At 31.9% G+C, this 21,387-nt stretch overlaps 5 protein-coding genes and 1 pseudogene across 6 annotated transcripts; all 6 read left to right on the top strand.

Moving 5' to 3' along the window:
- The first annotated feature begins 390 nt into the window (after nt 1-390).
- Nucleotides 391-3,949, top strand: LOC146941809 (uncharacterized). The gene is made up of 4 exons (XM_085749986.1): nt 391-1,098; nt 1,192-1,328; nt 3,307-3,313; nt 3,716-3,949. The coding sequence occupies exons 1-4, from the start codon at nt 907-909 to the stop codon at nt 3,875-3,877; spliced, it is 498 nt and encodes a 165-aa protein (XP_085606112.1). The 5' UTR covers nt 391-906; the 3' UTR covers nt 3,878-3,949.
- A 1,523-nt stretch (nt 3,950-5,472) lies between these two features.
- Nucleotides 5,473-6,470, top strand: LOC146941808 (uncharacterized; annotated as a pseudogene). The gene is made up of 2 exons (XR_015032493.1): nt 5,473-6,008; nt 6,082-6,470. The product of XR_015032493.1 is annotated as an uncharacterized LOC146941808 (transcript).
- Nucleotides 6,471-9,194: 2,724 nt separating this feature from the next.
- Nucleotides 9,195-10,837, top strand: LOC146941807 (uncharacterized). Its single transcript, XM_085755646.1, has 3 exons — nt 9,195-9,526; nt 9,628-9,774; nt 10,476-10,837. The coding sequence occupies exons 1-3, from the start codon at nt 9,320-9,322 to the stop codon at nt 10,617-10,619; spliced, it is 498 nt and encodes a 165-aa protein (XP_085611772.1). The 5' UTR covers nt 9,195-9,319; the 3' UTR covers nt 10,620-10,837.
- Nucleotides 10,838-10,974: 137 nt separating this feature from the next.
- On the top strand, nt 10,975-14,815 carry LOC146941806 (uncharacterized). Its single transcript, XM_085755645.1, has 3 exons — nt 10,975-13,964; nt 14,047-14,193; nt 14,467-14,815. Exons 1-3 carry the CDS (start codon nt 13,764-13,766, stop codon nt 14,608-14,610), a joined length of 492 nt encoding a protein of 163 aa, XP_085611771.1. The 5' UTR covers nt 10,975-13,763; the 3' UTR covers nt 14,611-14,815.
- A 2,019-nt stretch (nt 14,816-16,834) lies between these two features.
- On the top strand, nt 16,835-17,965 carry LOC146941805 (uncharacterized). Its single transcript, XM_085758023.1, has 3 exons — nt 16,835-17,146; nt 17,255-17,383; nt 17,623-17,965. The coding sequence occupies exons 1-3, from the start codon at nt 16,859-16,861 to the stop codon at nt 17,764-17,766; spliced, it is 561 nt and encodes a 186-aa protein (XP_085614149.1). The 5' UTR covers nt 16,835-16,858; the 3' UTR covers nt 17,767-17,965.
- An 865-nt stretch (nt 17,966-18,830) lies between these two features.
- Nucleotides 18,831-21,098, top strand: LOC146941804 (uncharacterized). Its single transcript, XM_085755644.1, has 2 exons — nt 18,831-19,536; nt 20,760-21,098. The coding sequence occupies exons 1-2, from the start codon at nt 19,216-19,218 to the stop codon at nt 20,901-20,903; spliced, it is 465 nt and encodes a 154-aa protein (XP_085611770.1). The 5' UTR covers nt 18,831-19,215; the 3' UTR covers nt 20,904-21,098.
- Nucleotides 21,099-21,387: the final 289 nt, after the last annotated feature.

Genomic DNA, 21,387 nt, shown 5'->3' with positions numbered 1-21,387 from the left:
TATTCTCTCATCTTCTTTCTCTCTCCATTGTTTTTGTCCAATAAAAAGAGAAATAGTTGTCACAAGAGTTGTCCAAAATTAATTGTACAAATATCATTCCTCTAATCTTTGTAAACATAGATAATTGGCTTTACAACCAAATTGCGAAACAAAGTAGTAAAGGATAGAGGAGTAATAAACAGAAACACTGTTCTGTCAACGGCAACAACAAAAACATAAGCACTTTTATCTGATTGTTTTAGGTTCATTTCATTGCAAATTCAAATTTAACAAACTAGTAATATACGCGTCGATTACTATATAGGACGTTGTTTATCCACTTATTAGACAAAACAATAGATGCCATGATATATTAGTTTTTTTTAGTAACATAACATTGTTCAAATATTCATTTTAGTCTCTGAATATGTAACAAATAACCACAATAGTAAATGAATGTATTAAAATGATAAAATAGTCCTTGATTATGCACATCCAAATTGTCCCTCGTGTTAAAATATTTTGTTAATACTTTTCTCAATGTACTTAATTGTCATTATATCAATCACTATAAGTATTTAGTTATTATCATATTAGTCATATAAGAAAAGAGTTATTGTATTATTGAAGTATTTACTTATTTTAACGTCCCTATATCAAACCTTATCAAGGATTGTTTTGAAATTTTGATATATTGAGAAACTATTGTGACTACCCGTTCCATTAACCAAAATGACTATTTTTTTTTATCAAGGGGCTAAAATGACTATTATCCCTTTAAAATATTAACCAAATGCAATTAATAAAAACTTGGCTTAGCTTGGATTTGGCATCTTCACGCGAGGGCCAGTAAAGTGGTCTTTATAATCTATTTCAAAAAAAGAAGCTACATTGTAAAAAAACTGAAGGAAGAGGAAAGGAAATAGAATGGAAAAAACAGAAGGAACGATACCGGATTTGGAATCAGTGAAGAAGTACTTGGAGAAAAGACTAGCATCAACGGTAGATGATGAATTTCCTCCCAAGTTTTTGCAACATCTAATCTTACGCGCCCTGCGATTGGATCTCATTGAACCTGGTCGTGTCATCTTCTCAATGAACATACCCCCACGTTTACTCGTTCGTACTCTCTTCAATCTTTCTCTTCTTCTTCACACTTTTGATGATGTATTTTGTTGTTTATTTGACCTAAACTAATTCATTAATTCGCAGAATTCAGGTAAGTACTTGCACGGTGGTGCTATCACTACTCTGGTGGATATCGCAGGCGGAGCCGCAATTCCCGCAGCTGGATTTCCGTGGAATGGAGTTTCCGTTGAGATCAATATCTCATGCTTGGATGCTGCCTAGTGTATTTCAAAGCTTAATCACTCTTGAATTATCGCTAATCATACAATTTTTGTAATTAGTTGTATGGCAGATAAATGGTTTCTTATTAGATTATAATGTAAAACTATTTTACGCTGTCAAGCCACGTCCATTGCACATTTGCTAATTCACAAAGACTAATGAAACTGTCTTTACCTTCTAACAACATTTTCAATTTCTATTTTCAATTTTCTTTGAATTAGAATGACATTTAGATATGAACTTTCATTTCTAATGAATAGTATATATATAAAGTAAGGTTTTTATGCCACGTTCATTCTCAATATTTTTATTATTTTTTCTATTTTTAAAAATCAATATTTTATTTAACATAAATATCTCAACAACATTTTGATTTTATCCACTCAATATTTTCTTTAAATTTTTATTGAATTTCTAATATTTTATGTAGCAGAAATATCTCAACAAACTACACATAATACTTTCAAAATTTTTATTGAATTTCTAATATTTTATGTAGCAGAAATATCTCAACAAACTACACATAATACTTTCAACAAAGTTTACATACTTATTTTATGATTAAAAGACTCCAATTTGTTTATTTGTTTTTAGGAAAAGAAGCTTCACTTAGTTATTATTAATCTTTTAGCGTTATATCATTCAATTAGTTTTTATGTTTGAGGAAAAAAAAGGTTTGATTAGTTTTTTTTTTTTATAAAAAAAGGTTCGATTAGTTATTATGTTATCTTTTAGCAGCATATTCTAATGCAAATGTTAACTATAAATAAATAAATTTTCGTTAATCACATATTTACATATTTTGAGCATAAGCAGAATCCCCAAACCTTCTTTTCATCTAACATTTTTCCTTCTTCAGGTTTGGCAAACACCAATTTTATTAGGGTTAATTATGTTTCTAGTCCCTATAAAATAGCGACCTTGTAAGTTTAGTCCCTACTTAATTTTAATAGCATTTTTAGTCCCTAATTTTGTTTTTCTGCACTGAGTATTAGTCCCTACTCAATTCAAATTTGTTTAATTTATGCTTAAACTCTTAAATTTTTGAACAATTTTTTGCAGACATGTTTAGAACATTACTAAAAGTTCGTCCGCAAAAAATTATTGCAAAATTTGATTTCTACATCCAGATTTTATTACTTTTTATCTTTAACTTTTGTCGTTTTAAAAAATTCATATTTAATTCATTTCATGTCAGAAAATTCTAAATTTTAGTAAACGAACCTTTCATAGTGTTCTAATCTTGTCTCAAAAAAATCGTTCAAAAATTTAAGAGTTTAAGGATAATTAATCAAACTTTGTTTTAGCAGGGACTAAAATTATAAGTAAATTTTTTTTTTATAGGGACTAAAAATGCTATTAAAATTAAGTAGGGACTAAACTTACAAGGTCGCTATTTTATAGGGACTAGAAACATAATTAACCCATTTTATTATTTCTCATACATATACTTTGATATATATATATATATATATATATATATATATATATATATATATATATATATATATATCAACTACTTTCTTCCCTTTCAATCAATTTTTCTCTCTCATACGCATGGGGCATGAAACAAACTCATGACCGCATGTTTAAAGGGACCCAAAACTCTTACCACTTGGACTAATTCATTATTGATTTTGTTACACTTTTTATCCTTGCATTGAACATTCATCTCACCATTTATATTTATTTTTATGATATTATTATAATTATAAATTTAAATAAATTCAATCTAATACACTGACACGTGTATTGTGCATACAAACTTATAAAACTTATTTAATATCTAACCCGGGCAATGCCGGGTCTCTAAACTAGTTATAATAATAGAGATAATGTGAAAGCTAGTTAGCTGAAAACGATGGTTTGAAAATTTCAATATCTTTTTCGTTTTTAGAAAATGCATATTTATACAAAAACACCAAGACAAACTCTTTGTTATGATGCTTTTTCACCATTTCTTATTGAATCTGATAGCGAGGAAGTGTGAACTGTGAAGATCAACATAATTGCCAAAATGAAGGTTCTTTTGAGTTCTGACCATTGGTCATTTATTGAAGCTTCGTATACAAACAAAGTATCTACAGTAGCTAGCTGCCGACACAACAGAGTGAATAATTATGACTGTTTAAATATCTGAAAGTAAATGAATAAGCTGCCGACATAACAGAGTGAATAACTGATTAAATATCTGAAAGTAAATGAATAGTACTACTCCTTTCAATTTTTTACATGATGTATTGTTTTTTTTTTTGTTGTGATATTAAATTTTGATAATTGGAGGAATAGGATATTTTTTTACTGGTTTTTTTTTGTTAGAATTGTGTGATGAAGACATCATAACAACAGTTTTGTAATTAATTCCCCGTTGCTTATGCAATGGTAGGAGGAGATTGAGATTGATACCACCAGGGTTCTAAGACTAGGAAAGGCTGTAGCTGTTCTAAGCGTGGAGTTGAGGAAGAAAAAAACTGGCCAAGTTTTTGCTCAAGGGCGTCATACAAAATTTCTTCCCCTAAAATATCTTCCCCTTAAGAGTAAAATGTGAATATGTACAAATAATTGTGAAGGAAGCAAAGCTGATAGCACTGGCACTGCTACATCCTTTTTACCTTTGGAAATAACTTGGCAGTAATGCTTTAAAGAAGTTTAAAGGGTGATGGCAAGTTATTTGCCTCACTCTCCATTGCTGTTGTGCCATCTCTACGATCAAGAGGTACAACCCAAAATGACCATTTATTCTGAAACAATTAAAAAAGTTTTAATTAATAACAAGTTGGAAGCATGCATATGGCATAATATTTTTTCTTTCTAATTACTTGCCTTGAGCGAAAGATGAGGGAGAGCATCACATTATAGTTTTTTGTTAATAGTATAAGAATTACACAAACACAGCATTTTTTTAATATAAACTACTAATTAATATAATGTCAAATTAAAGAAATAATAATTGAATATAATGGTTTGATTAAGATTGCGGATGATAGGTTTTGAACTCAATCATAAGAAAAAATTGAACAAATTTATTCGGTGTGAATTTTTTTTTCTTCAGATTCGTCGGATTGATTGGTTTAGTTCTTATGCCCCAAATAAAGGAGTAGGGCTATTTTTTAATGTGTCTAAATTTTAAATGGTTAAATGTGTTTTTGGTCCCTATTAATCTACAAATTTTTCTTCCACTTTTAGTCCTTACAAAATTTTCAATCATCACTGTTGGTCCATGTTTTTAAGTCAACTCATGTGTAGTTTTTGTATTTTTTTAATGAAATTGTGCAGAAATGTGTAGAATATTGTAAAAATTCCTCCCAAAAAAAATATTTTGTTTTGACAAAGCATGAATTTTTAACCGCCAAAAATTTAAAAATTCATATTTAATTCATGCCTTGTTAAAAAATTCTAATTTTTTTTTGGAGAGATTCTTATAATATTATAAAATATTTTACAAAATTTTGTTAAAATATGAATTCTATATATGAGTTTACTTAAAAGGAGAGACCAAAAGTGAAGATGAAAAACTTTTGGGGACTAAAAGTCAAGAAAATATTTAGAGGAACTAAATGATAAGTTAATATATTTACCGGGATAAAAAACATATTTAACCCAATTTTAAATGACCAAATTCAAAGATTACAAAACAGAGGGAGTGTTAACCTATTAGTATAAAAAAAAATATAACATAATGTATTTCATGATAATATAGAGGATGCATGGAAGTAGAATTTTGATGATGTTTACTCGGTAAAAGAAAAGAAACTTATTTCTCTATTATTAATATTGATTTTTTTTTTAGCAAATTATTAATATTGATTGATTATGATGATCGTCTTCCAACGAAATACAATATTTAGGCGTTGATGTTCATTGATTTTGAGTTGTGATTTTGTTAGACACCTTGTATAATTGTTTTGGCATTTGGTTTCTATCTTGTAAACTCTTTGTAATCATTGTTTGTTCTTGACACGCCTTGTGCTATGAAAGCTTTTTATAATTTATTTTATTTTTGGCTTCTAAAAAATAAAAATTAACAAAATGTAACAAATTTGGCTTCCCTTTAAAAAATAGGCAAACTTGGCTTAGATTGGATTTAATTTAATAATATATATTGAGAGCATGTTCTTCAAACTGAGAGGGCAGTGAGGTGAAAGGGTTACATCGTTCCTTTATTTTTGGTACAAAGAAACAAAACACACATTTTTTTTTAATCAAATGCTTTAGATTGGGTTGAATGTTGAATAGATCAAGTTGACTATTGCTTGTGAACACCTTTTGAAACAAACAGGAAGAAGTATGCATAAACTGTTTAATATCTTGTCTTCTTTTTCTGACTGGTCTAACTTCTTGTCTTAGGTTCATTTCTTTTATTGACTTGATTACCAAGTTATTCAAACAGAGGGGGGCAGCGTGAAGTGTTATCCTTCTTTATATCAATTTTTTATGGTGAAGAAAAAGCTGTAAGGTAAAAGTCAATGGTTGGTGCTAAACAAACGAAAAAAACAGAATGGGAAAAGCAGAAGCTTCAACAGATTTGGAATCAGTGAAGAGTTATTTCGAGAAAAGAGAAGCATCGTCAACGGTAGATGATGAATTGCCTCAGGAGTTTTTGGAACATCTAACCTTGCGCGGCCTACAATTGGATCTCATGTGTCGTCTTCTCAATGAACATACCTCCACGTTTACTCGTTCGTATCCTACACTATTCTTCATTTTCTTCTGCTTTGTTTTTTAAACCAATATTAACTAATTAATTCGCAGAATTCAGGTAAATACTTGCACGGTGGTGCTATAACTACTCTGGTGGATATCGTAGGCGCAGCCGCAATTCCAGCAGCTGGATTTCCGTGGAATTCTGGAGTTTCCATTGAGATCAATATTTCATGCTTTGATGCTGCTTACGTCAACGAAGAGATTGAGATTGATGCTAGAGTTTTACGAATAGGAAAGGCTGTAGCTGTTGTAAGCGTGGAGTTCAGGAAGAAAAAGACTGGACAAGTTTTTGCTCAAGGGCGTCATACCAAATATATTCCCTTTGTAAGTAAAATGTGAAACTGAGACCAAAGGACAGTAGAAGATGTATGAACTTTCTGAGGTAGAAAACTCTCTATTCTACCATGATTCAAATAAAATATTCCATTTAACATTCATTATTTCTCAGGTGATAGGATCGGATTTTTATCAGGTTTTGTTTGTGTTTCATATATATCAATCTTGTAATTTTCTTATTGGAAAGTACTAACACATGTTAGCTTAAACGCACTTTTGGCCCCCTATTAAAAAAAATCACTTTTTAGCCCCTTAAGTTTCCCCCTTTTGCAACCTTCAAGCCCCCCTTGATTTTGACTGAGTCAACACTTACGTGGCTCCTAGTTGGACGCCACGTAGGAAAATTTTGAATTAAAAACAAATGAAAATGCCACGCGTGTATTTTATGAATTAAAAAAATAAAAAATAAAAGGAAAAAGGAATGGCACGTGAGATCATCATGTTCTTGTTCATCTTCTTCACCCAACACCTCCATCTCCTTATCCTTCTTCCATCTCCTCATATTAAAGTCACTTCAACCACACCAAAAACACAAACAAACAATAGATTAAATGGGAAGAACACTCAAAATCAAACATAAACTCAGATCTAACAATTTAGTGGTGGAGTTTCTACAAAATTTTACCAAAATCAAACATAGAAACCCTTAAAGAAGCTTCTGAAATTTGAGAGTTATAAGAAACTGCGAAAATTTTCCCACTCAGAGAAAGAAACAGAAATCTCGAAGAAACAATGGAATCGTGATTGTAGTTTTAACTGGCGAGATGAAGAATGTGAAGATCAATGGCGGCGAGATCGAGAAAGAGAAGAAGTTCTTTCGTATTCAAGTTTCCAAGACTAAGAAGCCTCTCTTCTTCTACCTCAATCTCTCTTTTTCTGATTTTGATTCAATCGCTTTTTCGATTTTGATTCAATCGCTTTTTCTTCTTTTCGTTTTTTTCATTTCTGATTATTGATGTTGTGTTTCTTTCTAATTCAGAAACACTTGAAGATGGATAATGATGTTGAGCTCTATGCTTTGGGAACTGCTTCCAACTATCATACTCATCTCTGAGATTTTGAACTGCAATAGATGTGCAATTGAGAAAAGTGTAGAGTCATCCACTGTTGATACAAAGGCAAAGAAGGTCGTGGAACTCTAAAGTGTGGAGGCATCCACTATTGCAAACTACCTTCTGTGTTGTGTTTTACAACTTATTGTGGTTGTTTTTATTGATCTGTGTTGTGTAGCTTAGCAGACATTGTTGCTTGTAATCTAAGAGATGGTTCTTGGAGTTCTCTTTTGTTCTCTCCTGCAAAATTCATTTTCTATTACAATGAAAATAAGATTTGAAAAGGGAAGCTTGGAACTGTTTGAGGATAAAATTTGAGGCTTCTCATAAATAAATGGAAAAAAAAAATAGTGGGTTCTTTGATGGTGGGTATTGATGATGATGGTTGATGTTGATGAAGTTGCTGAGTTTGAATGAAAGATGAAGAAGGTTGTTGATGATGAATCACGTGTTCCTTCCTTTTCCATTTTCATTTTTGTTTTTTTTAAATAAAAAAATACACATGTGGCTTTTTCATTTATTTTTAATTCAAAATTTTTCTATGTGGCGTCCAACGAGGAGCCACGTAGGCGTTGACCCAGTCAAAATCAAGGGGCGCTTGAAGGTTGCAAAAGGGGGAAAACTTAAGGGGCTGGAAAGTGATTTTTTTTAATAGGGGGCCAAAATCGCAACAATGGCAAAGTTAGGGGATCAAAAGTGCGTTTAAGCCACACATGTTTTCATTGGACTACTGTCTAAACATCTAAAAGTAGTTAATTTTTATATTAAAAATTGTCTATTTATGATTTTTATATTTGACATGTATTTTCAAAACAAAAATTTATTTTTATGGATTCCTTAAACAATGTTGTTAGATCACTTGTTAGTAAGACTATTTCTCATTAGCAAGTTAAAATGAACATATGCTTTAAAAAATGAAAATAGAAAACGTCTTATAAAGTAAACATGGTCTTAGAGTTGTACTTTCGTCAATGTCTGCTTTTCTCAGTTCGATATAGTTGATAACAAAACCACGAATATCCTTAAAATCGGGTTGCTTTGGGTGATGGGTATTTGCATCCATTGTAACATAATTTATACAAGAGAAAACTAAAAACAATATTTTTCTAACACTCTACCCATCATTCATTCTCTTATTGGATGGAAGTCATGTGCGTCTTCCCATTTTATGTTAAACTCATTTTTAAATTGTTGAATCCACATGAGTTTTATCCAATAAAAAATTAAATGTTTGAGACAATGTTATTAGAAAGAGAAGAGAGTGTCCATGACACCCCTCTTTAAACAAAAGAAAGGATTCCTAATACCACATTTTGTAATGCAATGAGAAGAAAGTAAATTGGTTAATTGTGTTTTCAATGAAGGACAACTTTTCATGCGAATGTATCTTGATTGGCTATTTGGAGCAAGTTGAATTGATAGTTGCCATGTTGTGACTAGCTTTCTTCTGAAGCAAGTTACCATATATTATCCTCATCTATAACTCAATTGAAAAGTAAATAAAATATAACTATTCTAAACATAAAGTCTTATTTTTGTAACAAAACAAACACTTTTTAAAATACTAACCTAAAAATGTATGTGATTAAAGGATGTGCTCTGACATTCAATATCAACTTATTAGTTTTAGTTAGTTTTTTTTTTTTTTTTTTTTTTTATAAAATCAATATATTATACTAATAAAAAAAGTAATAAAATATATATGTATGTAATTTAGTTAAGTTTGTTTATTTTGAAAAAACAATCTAAAATTGGATCTGAGCGGTTTTCATTTACGTCAAATTTATTCGGTTTAGTGCGATTTTTTATTTTTTGTATTGGTTTTCGGTTACTGTAGTTTCACTTACAATTAAAAAGTCAACGCTGCATTTGTCAAAAAATAAAAAGTCAATGCTGCAATGAACGAGAATAGAATGGGAAGAACAGAAGAAAGAACTGAGTTGGAATCGGTGAAGAGGTACTTGGAGGAGAAAAGAGAAGCATCAAAGCTAGTAGATGGATTTCCTCAAGAATTTTTCTTAGATCTAATCTTGCGTGGCCTACGATTGGATCTCATTCAGCCTGGTCGTGTCCTCTTCTCAATGAACATACCCTCACGTTTACGCGTTCGTATCCTACCTACTCTCTTCATCTTCCTCTTTTTTTTTTTTCTCTTTCCCTGATATATTGTTTTTTTTAGTACCTAAATTAATTGATTAATTTGCAGAATTCAGGTAAGTACTTGCACGGTGGTGCTATCACTACTTTGGTGGATGTGATAGGCGCAGCCGCAATTCCCGCCGCTGGATTTCCGTGGGAGTCGGGAGTTTCCGTAGAGATCAATGCCTCATGCTTGGATGCTGCCTATGTCAATGTTCGTATTTATCTATCTTATGTTGTTTTAAAGGAATGCATATTTATATCAATAAAAGATGACCAACATAATGTGTGTCAACTGACAATGACTAACCATAGATATTTCAATCTCTTAACTATTTGGCTTAAAATTTGATTTCCAGCCAATGCGAGGAAAAATATTTGTTGAGAGATTAGTCTTTGCATACCTTTTGACCATCACTGCATTGACGATAGTTGGATAGTTCCCTAAATAAACAAATTTGATTTTTCTTTTTTGAAAAGTCAGTCCAACATACCAAACTTAAAATCTAAAGCATTCAATTTTTATGCTTATTTAGTCTGAAGTGAGGGAGTGGGAAGACAAGACATAATTGAAAGAGTGAATGTGCTAAATCCATTGGTCATTCGTTGAAAGTTAATAACTTAATATACAAGTATGTACAATAGATAGCTGCCAATTCCAACTAAGCTAACAGAATCATTCACCAACATAACTGAAAGTAACTAATCATAGCTGATTAACCAACAGAAATCAAATCATTAATACTACTTCCGACTTTTGACATGATACTTTGATTTTATTTGTGATATCAAATACATAATTTGAGGAATAGGAGATTCTTTTCCTGGTTTCCTATATTGGATCTGTGTGAATTGTGATGAATATATCACAGATAGTTTTTTTTAAAAAATTCCCTATGACTTGTGTAATTGTAGGAGGAAATTGAGATTGATGCTAGAGTTCTACGAGTAGGGAAGGCTATGGCTGTTATAAGCGTGGAGTTCAGGAAGAAAAAGACGGGCCAAATTTTTGCTCAGGGGCGTCATACCAAATATATTCCCTTTATCCGTAAAATGTGAAACTGAGAACAAATGACAGAAGAGGATATACAAAACTTTTGAAGTAGAAAACTCCCTCTATTTGACCATGATTCAAAAAAACAATTCCATTTAACATTCATTTCTCAGGTAATTGGATTGGGATTTCCATTAGGTTTTGTTTCTGTTTTTCATTCTTATCATTCTTGCGAGAAATATTAGAGTTGTACTTTTATCAATGTTTGGTTTTCTCAGTTCCATTTAGTTGAGACCAAAGCCACAAATAACTGATTTTGAGTATCCTTACAGTAGGCTTTGTTTGGATGACGAAAGAAAGTGAAAGGAAAGAAAGTAAAAGGAAAGATTGTTGAAGGAATGAAAGTGAGTAGAATGTGAGATGATTACTTGGCTGTTTGGTATAAGTGAAAGTGAGAAGAAAGTGAAAGGAAAGAATGACACATATTTATTAAATGACACAAGTACCCCACATTTAAAATATAACATTTTATTACAATTATATAAATATATAATATAAATGAAAAAAAGAATTGTGTCCTTTTAAATAAAGTGGTAGTATAAATATTAAATAAAAAATGGAAAGGTGGTCGCATATGAAGCTCTACTATTTCACAATTTCATTGAAGAAAATTGAGTACATAAACGTGATGTAAACAAGGGCTATTTGGTCTTTTTATTAAATTGAATGTTCTCTCCCAACTTTCTCCCCAATTTGGGGTGGAAAGGTTTTAAGCAATGGGGTCCACAAACAGTACTTTCTTTCCTCTCTCTGACATGCAAACCAAAGGATGGAATCACACTTTTCTATAAACTTTCTATCCTTCCTACTATCAATCATTCCACAATCACTTGAAACAAACAACCCCGTAGTAGGGTTGCGTGCATATGGACCCATTGTAGCATAGTTTATACAAAGGAAAGGATGGCTTATACCATAAATGGTCTGTGTAATAATTCTCATAGTTGCGTTGTTGATAAATTATAAATAGTTGTGAAAGGATGTGAATCTTTGTCACTTAATTTGTCTCATTGCAATTATTTAGTTAGTTGTTTTATTTGCAACCTAACATTTCATTCACGATTTATTTATTATAAACATCAGATTACATTTGCTACTACATCATTCAATTAATTTGTAAAATGTGAAATTAGTTGATTGAACAATTTAAGGGGACTAAGTAGTTCAACTGATTTGAGGTAGAGTTAAAAGAATTGAAGAAATTAAAGGACTCAGGTTCAAAGAAAGAGAAAATATTAACATAACAACTAATATATCAAGACAACACTCTTTTTTATAGCTTACCATGCCTGATGTTTCTTTCAAAACCATTTGTTGAGTTTGAAGTGAGGGAGTGTGAAGACATAACATGATTGAAAGAATGAAGGTTCTAAATGCATTAGTTTAATTGAGCTTATACACAAATACGTGCAATAACTAGCTGCCCAAGCTAAGAAAGTTAACATAATCATTGACTAACATAACAGAAGGTGACTGATCATAAATGATAACTGATTCACCAACAAAAATCAAATGAATGATACTACTCCTTTCAATTTTTGACATGATACATTACTTTTGTTTGTGATATCAAATTCTAGTGCATAATTTGAGGAATAGGAGATTATTTTCATGGTTTCCTATATTTGATTAGTGTGATAAAGATTCACAATATATTTAAAAAAAAAAAAATCCATATGGGTTATGTCACGGTAGGAGGAGTTTGAGATCGATGCTAGAGTTCTACAAATTGACATGCAAATATGCAATAGCTGTTTCAAGTACAGAGTTTGGGAAGAAAAAGACTGATCAAATTTTTGCTAGGGGGGTTATACCAAATATGTTCCCGTTACTAGTAAATTTCTGTTTGTTTACCTTTTTTAAGAAGATTGTTTGACTTTATAGTATCTGTTTTTTTTTTAAAAGAAAAACTTTATGGGAGCCCCTAATATGCACCATTTGAAAAAAGGTTCAGTCATGGACCTTTTAGTTCAACCTACTACACTAGGTAATTAACGAACTAGGATGTGCTGCTGTAATGAAACCACACAGTTTTCAATAATAGTCATTGGATCATATGGGTTGGTAGTACCATTATACTTTTATACTTTTGTCAAACCTATCCAATGGCTAGAATAACAGCTCTGTTGTATTTTACAGCACTGAATCCATATCCGTAATTAACCTGCTGATAAAAAATAAAATAAAAAGTTGCCCCTTTGCTTCCTATAGGTGGAACAGTGAACACCCCTTTCACAACCGTCTCTATCTCCCTTCGTCATTATCCTAACGCATGCACATTTTAAATATGCCAAGAGATTCAAGCTTTAATATTCACATTTATGAAAAATCATTTTTTATGAAGATGTGTAGATTACATTCACGCTATTTTTACTCTGCATCGCTATTTCCACTCCAGTCATTACTTCGCCTTTTCCAACTTTAAAGCTTGAAGGGGATTAAAATGAGTTTTCATCTTGTTTTGACATGGTTGAAGAGGTTTATAGCATATTTATTTAATTTAAGATAGAAGGTACTAAATCAGTTTTGTGAGCTTTCACTGAATCTAATTTTGCAAAGCTTTTAGCAGAAATTAGGTTATCATAATCCGGAAAGTGCTTGGATCTGATTATATTTAAGTGCTTGAATCTGATCTTGCGAATATAGGGTATACTATTAACTGATACAGGACAGCTTCGGCAACAAAAAGTCGAGATAATAATTAATAAGTAAAAAAACAGGTTATCAAAATCTGAAAAGTGTTTGTATCTGTGATTACATCGAAGATGAGTAGATGACGCACTACACGAGAAGAAGCGGTGGAAAGGAGCAGATGAAAAAGAAAAAAACTAAGTTAACAAATTTGAAACGGGCTATAGCCGGTTGTAATGGAGAGGACCATGCTTGGAGCCTTTAAAAAGAGGTCCATATTAGGGGGACCTAAACTTTATATCCCATTAATTTTATTATTAGAAGAAGCTTTACATACATAGTAATCCCATTTCGAAATTTGGAAGTGAAATAATAAACATTTATTGTAATTTAATTATGAACAATGATAATTTCTTTCCCTTTAATCAATTTGTTTTTATATGAACATGAAAATAACCTGAAAACCAAAGTGCACACCCTAAACAAACGAGAGAAAGAAGAAAGGAAAAAACAACACTATGGTGAAAACAGAAGAAAGGATGACGGATTTAGAATCAGTGAAGAGGTACTTGGAGAAGAAAGGAGAAGAATCAGCATCAATGGTAGACGATGAATTGCCTCGGGAGTTTTTGGGACATCTAGTCGTAGGTGGCTTACACCTTGATCTCATACAACCTGGCCGCATCGTTTTCTCAATGAAGATACCTCCACATTTACTCGTTCGTATCTTACTCTTTTCATCTTTTTATCTTTCCCTAATAATAACATTAATGGATTTTGTTCTTTTTCATTTATTTGCAGAATTCAAGTAACTACTTACACGGTGGTGCCATCACTACTTTGGTGGATCTGGTAGGCGCAATGGCAGTTCCCACTGCGGGATTTTCATGGAGTTCAGGAGTTTCGGTCGAGATCAATGTCTCATGCTTGGATGCTGCATATGTCGATGTTCGTATCAATCTATATATTTTCTATTCTTAATTACTATCAAAACTCGTATGAAACATGAGAATGTCAATTTTTTTTACTTCATTTTCCCAACACTTAGTAACAAACCAATGACCATAATTGATTAACCAACACAAAGTAAATGAGTGATATCCGATACTACATAATTTGAGGAATATGAGATTCTTTTCTTGGTAAAATATTGGACTTGTGTGATGAAGATATCACAACATTATTATTTTTTAAAATTCTCTATGGCTTATGTGATGATAGGAGGAGATTGAGATCGATGGCAGAGTTCTACGAGTAGGAAAGACTATAGCTGTTATAAGCGTGGAGTTAAGGAAGAAAAAAACTGGCCAAATTTTTGCTCAGGGGCGTCATACCAAGTATATTCCCTTTATCAGTAAAATGTGAAACTGAGAATAAAGTATAGAAGAGGATTTATGACATATTTTAGGTAGAAAACTCCCTCTTCGTCCATGATTCAGAAAACTATAAAAGATTGGATGGGAATTTCCATCGGGTTTTGTTTTTGTTTTCATTCATTTCATTCTTGCCAACTGATTGAGTTATTTTGGTTCGATCCAGACTAAAATAAAATTGAATCATACGCTTCTGATTGAGTTGAATCATCATATTAATCGAGTCAATTTGTACTTGCGGACACCTCTACTTTTAAGAATTTGTTTGTTTTAGATTTTGAAGCCAATTTAAGATCTTGTTGAGTGGCAGGAAGAGGCTGCTTCTAAAATCTTGAAATTTTCATCTTGTGACTCATTTTTTCAATTATGTGGTGAAACTAATCTCAAATAGAAAGAGTTTAAGAGGTTATTTGTTACATAGATTTTTTTTAAACAAAATCACTTTAAATCAATATCACTTCTAATAGTATATTGTCTGAAGGTGGAGATATTTCTTGGACAAAAATACCTTTACTTAAATTTAATATTTCAATTGTATTTATGTGTTGTCCTACCTCTATATAAGATTAGTCAGTCTTCTTCCTTCACAAATGAACCATTCTTCTTTGCAAAAGAAGCTTTTGGAAGAGATGTTCTCTGAAAGGGTGAATGAAGTTTGTGTAGCAAATTAACCATGAATTCTCCAATCAGATTGTTTAATCGGTCCAATATTGAATTTCGGTCTTGTCATGTGATGACTCCCAGCCATAACAAATATTTTATTGTCTTTCCATAGTCCTTTTATTAGGATTTTTAGAGGGTTATAGCTGAGTTTTACTAAGGGTGTGTTTGGGAAGAGGGTTTAGGAGAAGAAGGGAGGGGAGGACTTACATTACTTTTTTTAATTTAAAGACATTATAAAATGATTTTTAAAAAATTGAATTAACACATGATAAATGATCATATAATACTTCAAAAACACTTAATTTATCTTAAAAAGACATTTTACATTGTTCGTAATTTAAAAAATAAAAGTGAGCCCTCCCCTCCCTTCCCCTCCTAAACCCTCTTCCCAAACATACCCTAAGAGTTTGGAAAAGTCCTTGTGTTAAAAATCTCTGTAATACTTTAAATTTCCTTGTTGTATCTTTTGATATAAGCCAAACAAGTTCTTCGATCTAGATGAGTGTCACTGAATGTTATTGAGAAAAGTCAAGGCAAAGTGAAAAAATCAACACTAAACACAATTAGGGGAACTTCTATACCAAACGTCGGGCGTACCTTTGCAAATGTGAGGCGTTTCATTGTGATACTTGAGACGCTGGGCATTTTTAATTGAGCCAAATAGTTTAGAATTCCATGTGGGTTACGCGAGGGTTATTTGGAACACTATTTAACAATTAACATTTAGTATAAAAAAGATATATCACTTACGATTTACTCTTTTTTTTTCCTCCATTCTTTTAATTTATCTTTCTCACACCACGTATTATAATGATTAATTGTGTAAAATAACATATATTTTTTTCAAACATATAATTTTGACCTTGTTTATTCAAACCAAATGAGCAATTTATATCATAAATAACTAAAAACCTAAGGGGCAACGCAGTGGAGTGTTTTTTTTAACAAATTTTATTTAAAATCCATATTCATGCTCAAGACGAACAAAGCTCGGTGATTCAGAGAATACAAACTAAAGACATCGTATATAGGCGGAACACGTGAAATAAACACCATAAAAGACATTCCTACACATAACACCTAACCAAGCCCTACCTTCAACACCCACCAAAATAAACATCACCACCTAAAACAGACGATCGCTGAAAAACGATATTCATAAGCATCCATTGCCACTATTCATCCCAAAAGAAACACCCCTCTAAATAAAACACTTAGTCCTCAACACCATAGTTGAGCCACATTCGAACGAGTCTTATTCTAAAGATCATTCATCTTCCACCACCTCTCAACCTCCAGTCCATCAAAAGAACGCCAAAATAAGCCTAAAACAGAACTTGAACCAAAGAACTGATTCCCGATCTCGAATCAAAAGTGATTGGTCCACCAGACTTCAGGTTCAAATTAGAAGGGCGACACCCCTCAATATAGTCCTTTTGTTTTATATAGTCATTTTGTTTTATAACTCTTGCCTCATAAGAAAATATGGTTCTTATGTGCCGAACAAGTGATTTCCCAGTTATGAAAACTTTGTACATATATAACAATGTTAACCAAAAAAAAGTGAAAGTGAAATAATGGTCATTTATTGTCCTTTAATTATTATTGATTATGAACATGAACATAAGTTAGATGGTCTAAGTGAACGTGCTAAACAAAGGAACAAAAATAGAATGGGAAAAGCAGAAGAAAGAACAGAGTTGGAATCAGTGAAGAATTACTTGGAGAAAAGGGGAGAAACAGCATCAACAGTAGATGCATTGCCTCCTATGTTTTTGGAACATCTAATTTCTCATGGCCTGCGCCTGGATCTCTTACAACCTGACTGTATTGTCTTCTCAATGAAGATACCTCCACGTTTACTCGTTCGTATATATATCATATAATACTCTCTTCAATCTTCTTCCCTTTCTCATATAATAACACTAGTTTTGTTCTTCTTGATTTACCTAATTTTATTCATTAACTCGCAGAATTCAGGTAAGTACTTGCAAGGTGGTGTCATTGCTAGTCTGGTGGATATGGTAGGCGGAGTTGCAATTCCCACGGGTGGAGTTTCTGTCGAGATCAACGTCTCGTGCTTGGATGCTGCCTATGTTCATGTTGGTACCTAACATCTCATCTACTATTCTTCTTAATTACTATTCACTATGTTGGTTAAAATTCTTCCATGTATGTCTAGATCAACGTCTCATTATAAATTTGTAATCGACTTTTCTCATTACATCAATTTTAAATAATCAATATGATATTCTTTTCCTGGTTTCAAATATTAGATTTGTGTAATGAAGATATCACAACAATAGTTAGTTTTTAATTCCATATGGCTTATGTTTGATAGGAGGAGATTGAGATAGAAGCAAGGGTTCTACGAGTAGGAAAGGTTATAGCTGTTGTAAGCATGGAATTTAGGAAGAAAAAGACTGGCCAAGTTTTTGCTCAAGGACGTCATACCACATATCTTTCCATTACTAGTAAAATGTGAAACTGAGAACAGATGAGATAATAGGCTATGATATATAATTTATGTGCTTTTGGTTCTTCTCAATAATAATATTTCCACTTCCATGTAATATAATTTTCTGATACAAGACCTATTTAAGGTTGTAATATATAAACTTTGCAAGCTATCTTTGGAGATCTGTAAAATGACCTCATTTCCATTCCATCCGAATAGCGCAAGCAACGACAATATAGACCTCATCTTTTCCATGTTTTTTCTTCTCTCTATTTTGCCTTTTATTTCACACAAGAACCAAATGTTGAATTTTATTTTGTCAAAGAAAAAATATTTGAATTTTTGAAATAGGAATCAAATTACGGTAATTAAAAATGGAGACCAAAATACTATATAAACTAAAACTACAGATTAAAAGTGAATTTAAACAAAAAATTTTATGATATTGGTAGGAAGATGATAAAATATATAGTTGGATAATGACAATATATGATCTGAACAAAATAAACATTTATCTTATCATATTATATGTTTAATGTAGATATGATAACAAACATGAAAATATAATGTTATCATTTATTTTTTTTAAGAATTTATCATATCATGTTTTTAAACACATCTCATTATGACATGATATATATATATATATATATATATATATATATATATTGATTTTTTATTTTTATTTTTATAAAAAAAAACTCACGGTTACAATATCAACACTAAATTTTATGTCCAATAATGATTAAATTGCCCCCACACTAAACTTTTTTGTTTTGGGTTACCGTGATATTGGTATGAAGTTTCTACCACCGTTTAATCGTAACTACTTTTCATCAGAAAACATATGTGAAACATAAGATGAGTTTTCTTCTTTCAACTGAATTTTTTACATACGTATTGATTAGTATTTCCTTATTTAATTAGTATTGATTATACTCCAACTATCTCAAAATAAGTGAGTTATTTAATCATGTTACACAATAAAAAAATGTATAACTGAAAGAGAGCTATTTCATAGTAATCATAAGGGTAGTGTTAACTTGTGCCATAAGGGCACAAGTTAAGAATCTAAAAATGGAATTAAATCATAAATTATGTCTTGAAAAGATAAGATTTTAAATTTCTAGAATGTTGAATGCGCAATTTCCAACAAAATATTTCTATCTTTGGTTTCTTAACTTGTGCCCTTGTGCCTTGAGGGCACAAGTTATAAGGCACAAGTTAACATTTCCCTAATCATAAATGTAAAGGGAAAGGGTATTAAATTGACAGGGATGAAATTAATATTAAAAAAAAAAAAAAAAAGGGTAATCATTCAAAGGTTGGAATGAGTCGATACGAAGAGGAGTAAAGCGGAAAGGTGAAAGCATTCAGTTGAAGTGATATATATATAGAGAGAGAGAGAGAGAGAGAGAGAGAGAGAGAGGTGTTTGGTAGTGTGAGCAAAACAAACTAAAACGAGAGAAAGTGAAAATGGAGCTTGAATCAGTGAAGAGATATTTGGAAAAAAGAGGAGAAACATCGTCAACGGTAAATGGATTGCCTCTGGGATTCTTGCAACCCTTAATTATGAGTTCACTTCGCGTCGATCTCATTGAACCTGGCCGCGTAATCTGCTCTATGAACATACCTCCTCGTTTACTCAATTCCGGCAATTCCTTACACGGTGGCGCCACCGCTGCACTCGTCGATGTTGTAGGCTCCGCCGCTATTCCAGCCTCTGGATATTTGGGTCTGAACACTGGCGTTTCCGTCGAGATCAATGTTTCCTACTTGGATGCTGCCTATGCCCATGTACCCCTCTCCCTCTCTCTATTCTCAATTCTACTTTTCTTTTCTCTTATTATCATTAATATAATATCATTTATATCGCTCAATTACTATCTATCTATCTTTCTATCGATCTACATGTAGCTACTACTCTGTATGCTTGTTGCAAGAATTCATTTGTGTTTATTGATTTGTGTTTGGCTATATTCGTGTAAAAATGAGTAAAAATATAAATTCGTGTGCAAAGATGAATTATTGAATAAAAAAAAAAATCAAACTAGTCTGAATCAATTCTACACCCTCCAGAATCAATTTTGACACTCTACAAGTGGAACCAAACATACACTGTGGTGACAAGAATTGATTTTGAATGAATTGATTATGTAAAATTGATTCTGACCAGGCACGTATTTGGTTTAGCTTTTCTAGTGTTAGATGTACGTTTAGCATTCCATTGTACCGTGAATATGTGAAGCTAGAATTTCCAGCTTCTAGTAGTCGTGCGTCTACACCATTGCTACCGTGCAAAATAAATAATAATAACAGACTATAAAAGTAAGTTGAAGGTGAAATGATTTGGGTTTGGATACAATTATGTAAGTTGAACTTTAAATTAGTGTGTAAAAATCAATTCTATAATCAAAAGCTACAAATTCTAGCTTCAAGTAGAATCAATTTCTAAGGCAAAACCAATTCTACTTGATAGCAACTCAACATGTCAGAATCAATTCTACACCTCTAGAATCAATTATTGCCCCCTCTAGAAGTGGAACCAAACATACCATTAGATGTATCTATTAGTTTTAAACTGTGGTTTCCTTGTGAAACTTTATATTGCGACAAAATGCGGTCAAAATTGTGATTGTGATTCAGCTGCGTAGAATTCAAAACCGATTGCAGTTGCACTTCCAGTTACATTTAAAACCATGGGTGTGTCTGATGTTTGACATGTATTTATGTAAAATATTGATACACGCCAACACATATTCAATCACTTTTTTTTTTAATTTACTACTACTTGTGGCTAGTGTGTTCGTGTTGTGTCTTCAGTCTTGTGTTGTATGTGCTTCATAGATTGGTATTGGTTTTGCTTATAGTACAAATTGTACAATTTGTGCTTTTAATGTTTAATTCAAGATCTCAATACATTAGTACTTGTGTTTCTCCAATTGTTATTTTAGGAGGAGAAATGTTTAATTCAAGATCTCAATACATTAGTACTTGTGTTTCTCCAATTGTTATTTTAGGAGGAGATTGAGATCGAGGCCAAGGCCCTGCGTGTAGGGACGACCCTTGCAACAATCAGTGTTGAGTTCAGAAAGAAAAAAACAGGGAAGGTTTTTGCCCAGGGACGCCATACAAAATATCTTCCCACTGCTAGTAAATTGTGAATATCACCAAACCATAACCAAATAATGTACTCTCAATTTAGTATAGTGTAAACCTTGTAACATCAATATCTCACAAATATATTTGTATGCCACTTCTGTATAAGTTTCTGGAGTATCCCTTATTTGCTGTATGTGGAATGTTACCTTTTAATTTCTTCATATTAATGTGATAAGTGTCGTTATTGTTGCCATGCACATCTTTATTTTACCCTTCTTTCTCAATGCTTTTGTTTTAGCTCCGTGTCTGTTAAAAGTTGTTAGGAGAATATGAACACTACACTCTTGGTTTTTTGATTCTAAATCAATTTCCTTTTTATGAATATTTTAAAGTAGTTTTTACAGGACAATCTGTAGAGAAACATACCGGAGTAGGTGATTAATTTCTATAGATGCTTAAACAACTCATTTGTCACAATAATTGTGTCAATTGGATGTCATTCCCTCTCACTCACATTTGCTGGACCTGGAATGGATGTGCTCTTGC

Source organism: Medicago sativa, chromosome 3 (assembly GCF_051527215.1).
Source record: "Medicago sativa cultivar Bolivia chromosome 3, Bolivia_mono, whole genome shotgun sequence".
Lineage (NCBI taxonomy): Eukaryota > Viridiplantae > Streptophyta > Magnoliopsida > Fabales > Fabaceae > Medicago > Medicago sativa.
The sequence above is the reverse complement of the archived record's forward strand: the minus strand, read 5'-3'. Positions and strand labels throughout refer to the sequence as shown.

What these genes read in the sequence shown, in the direction of transcription:
- LOC146941809 (XM_085749986.1), top strand. Translation starts at nt 907, where the DNA reads ATGGAAAAAACAGAAGGAACGATACCGGATTTGGAATCAGTGAAGAAG. An exon ending in ACATACCCCCACGTTTACTC is followed by an intron (nt 1,099 to 1,191) that starts GTTCGTACTCTC and finishes ATTAATTCGCAG; the next exon opens with AATTCAGGTAAGTACTTGCA.
- LOC146941807 (XM_085755646.1), top strand. Translation starts at nt 9,320, where the DNA reads ATGAACGAGAATAGAATGGGAAGAACAGAAGAAAGAACTGAGTTGGAA. An exon ending in ACATACCCTCACGTTTACGC is followed by an intron (nt 9,527 to 9,627) that starts GTTCGTATCCTA and finishes ATTAATTTGCAG; the next exon opens with AATTCAGGTAAGTACTTGCA. An exon ending in TGGATGCTGCCTATGTCAAT is followed by an intron (nt 9,775 to 10,475) that starts GTTCGTATTTAT and finishes GTGTAATTGTAG; the next exon opens with GAGGAAATTGAGATTGATGC.
- LOC146941806 (XM_085755645.1), top strand. Translation starts at nt 13,764, where the DNA reads ATGGTGAAAACAGAAGAAAGGATGACGGATTTAGAATCAGTGAAGAGG. An exon ending in AGATACCTCCACATTTACTC is followed by an intron (nt 13,965 to 14,046) that starts GTTCGTATCTTA and finishes ATTTATTTGCAG; the next exon opens with AATTCAAGTAACTACTTACA. An exon ending in TGGATGCTGCATATGTCGAT is followed by an intron (nt 14,194 to 14,466) that starts GTTCGTATCAAT and finishes ATGTGATGATAG; the next exon opens with GAGGAGATTGAGATCGATGG.
- LOC146941805 (XM_085758023.1), top strand. Translation starts at nt 16,859, where the DNA reads ATGGTCATTTATTGTCCTTTAATTATTATTGATTATGAACATGAACAT. An exon ending in AGATACCTCCACGTTTACTC is followed by an intron (nt 17,147 to 17,254) that starts GTTCGTATATAT and finishes ATTAACTCGCAG; the next exon opens with AATTCAGGTAAGTACTTGCA. An exon ending in TGGATGCTGCCTATGTTCAT is followed by an intron (nt 17,384 to 17,622) that starts GTTGGTACCTAA and finishes TATGTTTGATAG; the next exon opens with GAGGAGATTGAGATAGAAGC.
- LOC146941804 (XM_085755644.1), top strand. Translation starts at nt 19,216, where the DNA reads ATGGAGCTTGAATCAGTGAAGAGATATTTGGAAAAAAGAGGAGAAACA. An exon ending in TGGATGCTGCCTATGCCCAT is followed by an intron (nt 19,537 to 20,759) that starts GTACCCCTCTCC and finishes TTGTTATTTTAG; the next exon opens with GAGGAGATTGAGATCGAGGC.